The sequence below is a fragment of the Apteryx rowi genome, unplaced genomic scaffold, assembly GCF_003343035.1.
Source record: "Apteryx rowi isolate R43461 unplaced genomic scaffold, aptRow1 scaffold_1959, whole genome shotgun sequence".
NCBI classification, from domain to species: domain Eukaryota; kingdom Metazoa; phylum Chordata; class Aves; order Apterygiformes; family Apterygidae; genus Apteryx; species Apteryx rowi.
In genome coordinates this window covers 1-9,926 of record NW_020448262.1, presented here as the reverse complement: position 1 = coordinate 9,926, position 9,926 = coordinate 1, and the positions used below count along the sequence as shown (strand labels likewise).

Genomic DNA, 9,926 nt, shown 5'->3' with positions numbered 1-9,926 from the left:
AGAGCTCAGGTTAGCTCCAGCTCTGGACTCCCTGTTTGGTTACTGCAAGTGGGGGAAGCCAGGGGCCTCAGGCAAGGAATCCTTTGTGCCGCAGAAAGCATCTCCCACCTTCCCACTGGAAGGCTTTGTCTGAGGCAGCAGTAGGGGAAAGATGCCCTTTAGAGTCTACTAGGCACTAGAGAAGTGAAAGACTTTACAAAGATGGCTTTTTCTCATGTTTAATTTTATTTCTAAATTTATAAAATATAACAAAGATGTACTTTCACTTTGTCATTTTTCCACTGTAAGCATACACTGAAGAATGCAGCTATTAATACAGCAGAGCAATGAAAACAATTGGAAAAATTGTCATATTTTGGGCACAACAAACTCAGCACACCTGGTTGTGGGGGAGGAGGGGAGCAGAACAAGATTATCTCTTTCCCAAGGGTTTTCCTACAGCAAGTCTCCCTCCAGAGCTGATAACGTGTGTTCTCAGTTCCCACTGACCCAGTGAAAGAGTTCCCTTTCTGCATGACACTATATTTACTTGACTGGAGTGATGACACACCTCTTCCCCAGCACCCTGTGTGCAAGGGAAGGACACTTTGGCAGTAGGTGACAGGCCTGGATCAGATAAGAGAGAGATGTGGGCACTCTGTGCAGATTGTTAGCACAGCTGGGGATAAGGGAGCTCTGAGGAAGGAGATGAAAAAAATCACCATGTGAGGAAGAGCTATGAGGGAGTATGTTAAGGAAATTGTTTGCCCCTGAGAGATGCAGGAAAGGCTGGAGTTAAGGACAGGCTTGCTTAAAGAGCTCAGTCTCAGCTTAGGGAGCAGCACAGATGCATGTGGGCAGCAGTGGGATGCCTGGGTCTGGGCTGAAGACACAAACAACCTCTCAAGACCAGCTCAGGGCTGGGGTGGGGGGAACTGTCAGGCACATTATTGTTTCATATTTCTGCGTCTGACACCACAGACAGCAGGGGCTGGTGTCTTCAGCTTGCCTTCAGTCACTTAGACCAGATTTTGCTCTAGTCCTCTTGCTTGCTGGAAAAGCCAAGCGCAGTTTCAGGGTGGTTGGCAAGGCTCAGGCACTCCACTCCCTGCAGAATGACAAACTCAGATGGATTAACCCGCATAAAGCCAAACAGCCACATCAAGGCAGCAGTTCACCAAGCATCTGCAGGAGTCTCGCTGAACTGGAAGGGCTGGGCTGGGAGCTGGAAGTGCCAAGTGTTTGCCAGAGGGAGGGATTCTGCCCAGGAAGCCATGGCCAAGGCATCTCTGGGAAGCTGAACAACAGAGGGGAGACAGCCCAGAGGCTCCCTGCTCCCATCACAACAGTGATACTCAGGGAGTCTTAAATGTTCTTCTTCCTTTGCAAGGCTATGCCTAGTTAAGGAGAGTATACAGTAATTATTCTGCACAGGTGCAAAATACAAACAGCTTTGGTGAGAGCTGATTCTGCAATGATTGCTACCTTCCGGTTCCTCCATGTAGTGTAACATCTTCCTAACTAGGTTGCTACTGACTAGGAGCATTGAACCTTGATCAGGAACAGAAATGTAAAGTTTAATTAAAGTCAAATGTGCCCACTTATGCTGGACATGGGTGCTCACAGCYGGGGAGGATGCCTCACAGGAGGAGCAGTGAAGTGAATTTACCAATCTACCTGACCAGAGAAGGCCAGGCTGCAGTAGAACCACAGAGACGTTTTCAATGCTTGAATGCTTTCAGTGCTCATTTGTCTCACTTGAGATTACTCTTAACACCTTTTATCATTAGTGCATTAATAGAAACCAGCAGTTTCCTGAGTCCTGTGGTACATTTTGTCACAGGATGAACCAAATGACTGTTTGGAACCCAAATGAATACTACACAGTTCAAAATGTTCTCATTCACTGTAGCCTCAGGGTGTAACCCAAAATTACGGTAGATCCCGGAATCAAGAAAAAGCACATCCTAGCTTGTTGTCYTCTCATATACTCCTCTTCTGCGCCCAACCTTCAGTGTAATCAATACACATCTTATTTTGGTGACTTTGCCTAAGCTTCACCTCCACCACCCCCCCTTTTTTTGACAATATGGAATAAAACAGTTTTTCAGTTTATATTTGTTTCTATCTGAAAATAACTACTCTCTGGAAGCACAGCCTAAGAACAGATCATGAATACTGCTGGGCTTCAAAAGAGCAAGTCATCAGCTGCCTAATGTGATCCCTGGGAGGGAGGTCTGATTTTCTGTAAAACTTCAGAAACACATGTCTCTGAAAGAATTATCTCACATTTCATGTACATGGTTTGAATCAGTTGTAGGCCGTAGACTAATTTCTCTCTCTTAAAAAGGCTTCTTCTGAATGGAAAACCTCCCCCACACATTGGCATGAAYAGGGCTTATTCCATGCTATTGGATGCGCTGGCCATTTCACATCTGAACACAAATCTTGAAATGCTTGTGCAGACAAGGGGCTGAACAAGGGCTGCATTGACCAAATTTGTGGGTAAAATGGAAAGGGTAGGCATGGACCAAGTAAAACAAGAACAGTTTTTATTTATGCACAAATGCAAGAAATTTTGTTTCTCAAGATCACTTTTTGTGTCTGATCTGTGTCAGTGAACAGAGGTGGCTGGGGGAAAAGTAGAAATTGAGGGTGTATGCATTTGACAAGTCAGGAGACACCCACAGATCGAAGACACGTTTTTCAATGCACTCTGCAGTCAACACTCATTATAGCCAGCCAGTCCCAGACCCCACTCATCTGGCAGCACTGGGCAATTCTAACACCTCCTTCAAACACCTACCTTCAAACATCTATTAAGAAATGGAGAAACTGCCTCCACTTCCTGCCAAATAATATTGTGTCACTAGACAGTTCAAACCAGCTGGGTATTTTCTAGGTGACTCTGGTGAGCCACTCTGAAGCTGCTTGGCACAAGGACTACCTGTGCAGGGAGGGAGCGTAGGTGAGTGAGAAGAGATGGAAATAGTTTTGCATTTCCTGTTATTCTGCAGTTTTGAAGGGACTGCTGTTTTTCTGCAGTAACCTGATGATGCAAATTAAATGACTACTTGAGCTACTCGTGGAAGAACTTGTAACCTGTGCTGTGAAAGGAAGATTTTTTTTTTTCTGTAAGTCAATAGTGCAGAATCCCCCTACTGTTTTTCTTCTGTCAGAAGAAAACCATTAAATCCTACAGTGTAATGTGTATACTGAATTGTATCACCTGTGTAACTTGGAAAAGACATGCCCCGAGAGAGAAAAACAGCTTCTTGTGAAATACTGTATCTTGCGGATAGGAAATAGGAATGAGGATTTCAAACCCTGAAAATAGTCTTAAGTAGCCAGTCCCGTCCCTGCCCCCTCTCCTCGCCACAGCTGAATGCTTAAATAAAGCTTGGAAGCTTTTTCTTCTTCTTCTTCTTTTTGTCTTTTGAAGCTGCTCTTCTTCTGAGAGCATGGAAGTAGCTGCCAAGTCCCCCCAAGCTCTGATAAGTGAGCAGTTCCTCCTCACACCATGCCACGTCACGCCACACCACGCCACGCCACACATAAGGGCGACGGCGGCAGGACTGCGGCCCCGAAACAGTGGCGAGGCTTCCCAGGGGGCGGCTGAACCGGCCGGACCCGCCGCGCCGCGCCCACCAACGGCCACCAYCAACGGCCAGCGCCAACGGACCCCGCGCCCATGCTGCCCCACCGCGCTCTCTGCGCCTGCGCCAGTATCTCCCCTAGCCAGGGCGCAAACCGTCCCCAATGGCCAGCRGGCGACGGCACCTCGTGCCCAGCCACCGCCTGGGCTGGTGCCGCCTGTGCCCGCCCCGCTGCTTCAGGGCCCTGGACGCGGCGGGCAGCCAGGGCGACCCAGTACCCCCACCCCGCGGCCCCGTATGCTCTTCTTGGGTGTCACGACTTAGCTGTTGAGGGCAAAGACGTCTTCTAAAACCCCAAACAGAACTGAGGGAGGGCGCATGGGCATTTACTGCCGCACGGACTCAGTCCATCAGTCCAGTGGCCGCAGCTGAACGCTGCCTGGCCCTGAGAGAGGGGAAGGAGGGTGGCTGCACAATGTCCTGGTTTTCAGCCATCATAGGGAAGCCCTTGCTCCAGTAGTTACGCAATAACCCAATGAAATCTCTGAAAAGAGGTATTCCTTAGCAGACGCATTCAGCAGCCCTGGGGAGTGGCCATTCTCTTGCCAGCTTGTATACGGGTTCAAATTCCTGCCCCTAAACAGCTACAGAAGGACTGCAGACCAGGTCTGCGGATGAAAAAGGGGCTCCAAAAATTGTTGTCACCTTTCATGTTTCAGGAGGGAAAAGTCTGATCTAGATGGCACATGCTGTGAATCTCCAGTGGAAGGAAATACCTGGTATTGTCCTCCTGCACACTGTCCTTTGGCATTGTCCTTAATTTCTGTGGATCCCATTCTTAGGCATCTGAGTGTTTACATATACAAAAAGAGCCTGGTTATCAAAAAAGTCACAAGAATGCGCCAGGGTGGCAAGGCAACTAAATGGTAGGAGCTGTAGTGCTGAGCCTGACTTCCCGTCGAAGATCTTGCTGCTGTGATCTAGAAAGAAGTTGAACCTTTTCCTTTGTTCACAGCCTTTGCTTTAGAATTTGGAGAATGTGTTGTGGTCCACATGATGGAGCATTTATTTCTACACATACCGCTACTAGCCTGTTCTTGCAAAATGTTGTATCCTGCAGATTGCAAATACTAGTACTTGTTAAAATAGTAAATCCTATCTGAAGAAAATCTGAATCTGAATCTGAAGAAAAAGTTTAACGGAACTGTATTTTATGTTTTGTTCTGCTCTGCTCTAGGAAGTAAGCCCAAGAGTATTCAGTATGTGTGGGAATAGAATGGAGGCAGACTTATAATGAGTTCAAGTTCTAGAATAAAAGATAGTTTACTATGAGGTTTGTGGAGGGGGGGGAGAGAGGGAAGAGGGAGATGGAGGAATTGTCAGTTTTGTAGAATTGTCCAGAACAGAAGAAAATGCACAAGCTGAAAGAATTAATGAAAAAATAGTAAAGTTCCTGAGGTGCAAGGACTGTGGAATTGTACTGCATGCAGTATCTGCATTATAAAAATTAAAATGTTGTGATATCTTGCAGGGAGAAGTAGACCAGGACCAAAAGTTTCAGAATAGCATTGTATTTGATCCATCAGTGTTTGTATATGTAAACATACATGCATACATACATACATTTATCTATATATGCATGTATGCATATATGTATATACACATATATGTGTGTGTATATATATATGCATGGGTATCCATTCATGTGTAAATCATTCATTCATAGTTACTGAGCTGGAACAGTAACTGAGAAGTCAACCCCAGCTGTATGCTCAAAGTGGAGATCATACTGGTGCCTCAGTTGCTTAGAGCAAAACAGTTCCCTCATAGGTTTTCAGTGTTGTCCGGATTTTATACATTTCTGATGCCTCTGGTCACTCAAATCAGCCACTGCCATCTGCTTTAGATACCATCTGAGTTACAGGATGTTTGTGCAGTACTGCTGTTTGTTTCTCTCTCCATTCTGTTTTGGGCATTCAGCAGAACACCCAGCCCTTCCCCTGGTGGGTCAGGGCTCTGCTGGAGGCCAACCACCTCTTTGGCCCACAGCTTACCAGCCAGTCAGTCCCCAGGAAGCTTTTACATACAGTTCTTACAGGTCTCAGCACACACTTAGTATTTTTCCACTCTTCAGCTCTTTCTTCAGGTAACTATTTCTCCACTTATACTTAGGGGCACATGTTCATTCCCATAAGTGTTTTTTCTTAAGATACCCACAGTCTACCAGCAGCTGTCTAAAACAATCATTTCTAGGCTATGACTTCAAAACCCTGGTAGCCCAGGAGCCCAGGGAGCTGCCAGAAATGCCAGGCTCTGTGAGCTCCCCAGCTATTACCCTTTGTGTTACCGTGGCACCTAGGAGGGCAATGTCTTTCAATCTTTGTGCGGTTATCAACAACTGTTTACCTTATTATTGTGCAAACTAATGACAATTCCTTGGGGGAGAGTTAATTGTTTCAACAGCACATCTAACMTCTTCCTTTGGGACAGAAGATGCTACAAGCTCTGTAACAAGTCCTTGATGAACTCCCTCACTTCATGGCTAATAAGAGAGGCTGCCTCCTCCCTCTCCTTTGATGCCTATGTCATGATTTCTTTAGGGATCTTTGAGACCTCTGTGCCCTGAGCTGGAGAGGCTGGATGGAGTTCTCTGTGTTGCCCAGGCAGTGAGGGAGTCTGCCTGTAATTTTGGCCTCCCCTTCACAAAGCAGACATGGCAGGAAGTGTCACAGGAAAGGGGTATACAGCCTTCAGGAAGAAGCTAAAAAGTAAGAACCCCAAAGGAAACCATGGTAAGAGCAGGTTTAAGCAGCTCCTTCAACTTTTCTCATATCTCATATCCTAAAAGGTTGTCCACACAGTGCCTCAAGGCCTGAACACCCCTGTGCTCAGCTGAAAAGGAGAAAAAAATCTCCATTGATAAACCATTCAGCTGGTGGGCAGAGGGATGGGTGAAAAGCTGCTTGATATTATTTTCTAGGTTTGAAGTTTTCATTCCCATTTGCTACCCACAAGACAGTATTTCAGAAGAGTAATGTCTGTGAGGTTCCCTATTAGAACAGTATCAAAGAATATCAAGCAATGATATCCATTGCTCTAGTACTGTAAGGTTTCCCATTCTTGCTGGGGCATTACTGAAACAACTTCTCCAAAAGCAACATGAAGACTATATTAACTAAATAGCTGGCAGAAATTCTCACCTTCAGGTCACCCATTCAGGATGAAATTTTTTGATTTCCTGATCTATAAGACAGTATCAATGAAGGAAGACTGTGAGGATGCTGGGTGCAGAGAGGAACGCTTGTCAAAGCTGTGCCCACTGAAAGTCCTGTAGTCTTTGCAGATCAGTAGGAACCGTGCGTATTTTCCGAAAGCCTCACAGACATACTTCTTGAACTTCTCACCCACAAAAGCATAGATGACTGGGTTGAGGCAGCAGTGGATGAAGGAGAACGCCTCGGCCAGCTCTACAGCTAGAGCTAGCCTTTGGCTTGCGTGACAGTCATCTATGATATACATATTCTTCAGAGAGTCCAGGAAAAGCACAATGTTGATGGGGGTCCAGAAAAGGAAGAACACAGTGACAACAATGAACACGAGCTTCGTTGCTTTGTATTTGTTCTGAGTTTGGCACTTCTGCAGGTTTTTCAAGATGCTGTAGTAGCAGAAAATGAGGATGCCAAGGGGGATCAGCCAGCCCAAGACACTGACTTCGAAATTAGAAAAGATCTTCCAGCCATTGTTACTGTCGGGATAATGCGGGATGCATATAGTTCTGTTGTTATCATCCTCTTCCTGGAAAAAAAGGAAGGCTGGTGCTGATGCTAAAACGGCTACCGCCCAAAGGACCAGGCTTGTAAGTATCCCATGTGCGGTGGTCCGAACCTGCAGAGCGTACACAGATCGGACAATGGCCAAGTACCTGTCGATGCTCATGATGGTTATGAAGAATGCGCTGCTGTAGAAACCAATGAAGTAAGCAGAACTGATTATTTTACACATTGCATTTCCAAAAGTCCACTGGCCCACTATGGAGTACTGAACCAAGAAGGGGAGGGAGAAGACAAAGAGGAGATCTGAGATGGCGAGGTTCAGCAGATACACATCAGTCATGGTATTGATTTTCTTGAAGACTATTAAGACCCAAACAACCAAAGCATTTCCCATGAGACCTGTCACAAACAATATGCTGTACAGCACTGGAAAAAATGTAGATACAAATGATGAAATATTTTCAAGACCACAGCTGATGTCCATGTCAGGGTAGAGGAAACCGCCATCATAAGGTGCAGAGGAATTAAATGTTGGTGATGGGTAATCTACCTGTTTAAGGACAAATAATTTCATGAGACACGTATCACAACTTAAATTCTTAGTAGATATATTAGGTACAATTCAGCTCATACCAAAGCACTTGAGGAGACATGGAGTTCCTCTTCTGTGAGTTGTTTCATGTTGTAGCTAAAGACTAGCTAAACACTCTTCTCACATTCCTGCTTCCCCAATGAAAATAATGATGCAGGAAATCTCTGAAAAAGAAAGTCTTTCTTTCCTGCACATTGTCTGCAGATGCAAGAAGCTGGGGTCTACTTGCTATATATAGGACTGAGAAATGCACTGTGCTTGATCTGCCTGGAAGTCTGTATGGAGTCAGAGCCTATTCTTAGCACACATTTGGGGTTTCGCCTTGTCCAGGCCGGTAGAGTGCAAACAAGGAGTGAATATCACCGGCCAGTCCTCCCTGCCAGGATAAGGCTGTTGCAGAGGAGGGGATAGGGAAGATCAAGGAAAACTCAGCTGCTGTGGGAAAGCAGAGGTTACCAGTAACCCACCAGCCTGCTCTCTGTAGGGTTGCCAGCACTGTGCCTGCAGTCCCAGTGGAGGTTGTTAGGAAGTGGGGCTGGAGCCAAGGAGCATCATCAAACCAGTACCAAGATGGACACAGTCAGTGTGCTGAGAGCTCCCTGCCAAAGGTTTTGTGGTTGTATTCCACGTTATTCTTCAGAAAGGAGAAAGGGAGCAGTGTTCAGGGAGGAATACACACATGAACTCTGACCTCCAGAAAAGCTCTACTTTTAGTTACTGAGTGCCAGAAATAGCCCACAGTGTGACAAGTCACTTTTTCAGAGGCTCCTAGCATTGTTAAAATAGGTTTTCAGTTGTAAAGGTACCAGCAGCTACAGTTCACAAGTGGGTTGTGCACATCACAAGTGCATTTGCAGCATTTGCAGCTGTAGTCCAAGTGATGATTTCCTAAAGAGCAAAACTGCTCGATTGCTTCTGCCCCTTCTCCCCAGCAAAAGCCTTGTCCTCTCTCTGCAACTGCCCAAACAACCAGCTATTTGCAGCGGCTGATTCCCACCAGGCCTTTATTCAGGTAACAGGGATGGCTGGATTTCTGAGTTTCTGAAGCAAAGATCAGGCATGCCCATCTGTGTAAAAAGTGATTTTGTTTTTCTGTTTTTCTGCAATAAAGACCTCAGCTCAGCATCCAGCCAGTTGCAAGGGGCGAGCATGTGCCTGACTCTGCAGTCAGGCTGGGCTGATTTCAGAGCCTAACACTGAGAGAGCAGAGTCCCAGGTATCAGCCTGTGCATTTCAGCAGTGTCTCTGCTCTGGTTGTCCTTGGAGGCAGCCACTGAGAAGTGCTGGCTGCAGCCCTCAGTTTCTCACCAGCACCAGACCACGAAGGAGCCTGCAAGAGCTCTGCTGCTGTTTAAGATGCTTCAGCACCCTGTGGGCTTAGGGGGCACTGGGGGCACCTGTAGCTCTTGGGCATTCTCGTGCCCCCCATTCCTTTCCAGGGACAGGCACAAGGGAAGGACTCTGTTGAGGAAGGAGACTGGAGAGCCTCCTGTGCCGTCTCCCCGTACACTGCAAGAGGTGCCTTCATAAGATGCCTCTGGGTTGCCCCTGGCCATTTTACCCTGGGCTGCAGGAAGGCAGCTCCTGCTGGCCCGGGTGGCCACAGCAGAGCTCCTGCTAGCAGGAGCAGTGTCCTGCTCGTGTCAGTACGAGACAGAGGCTGAACCAGGACTAAGAAGAGGGCTTAAAGGCTGTGCTGTCCTCTGGTGTGGCAGCCTTTTCCCTCTGAAAGTATGACAGTTCAGAGGACAGGGGTTGAAGCCCTGCATGAAGCAAGAGCCTGATCTTCAGACACACTGATGTGTTGGCAGCTGCCTGCAGTCAGGAGCCTCCAAAGTCAGGTCTGCACAGGTGCTGCAGTTTTGCTTCCCTGGGAAATGAGACTGGTGTAATTGGGGGCCCCTTCTCAAGTGGTGACTAGAGAGTGTCTGAATCACCAGGTGTAAAAGAGCTTGGTTGCCAGGATCAGCTGAACTGAATACATTT

General features: G+C 46.8%; 1 protein-coding gene across 1 annotated transcript; it reads right to left on the bottom strand.

The window, feature by feature from the left end:
• Positions 1-644: 644 nt before the first annotated feature.
• Positions 645-8,029, bottom strand: LOC112964593 (C-C chemokine receptor type 8-like). Its single transcript, XM_026062870.1, has 3 exons — positions 7,982-8,029; positions 6,776-7,898; positions 645-1,087 (listed from the first exon to the last, which is right to left on the bottom strand). Exons 1-2 carry the CDS (start codon positions 8,027-8,029, stop codon positions 6,819-6,821), a joined length of 1,128 nt encoding a protein of 375 aa, XP_025918655.1. The 3' UTR covers positions 645-1,087; positions 6,776-6,818.
• Between the last annotated feature and the right edge of the window lie 1,897 nt (positions 8,030-9,926).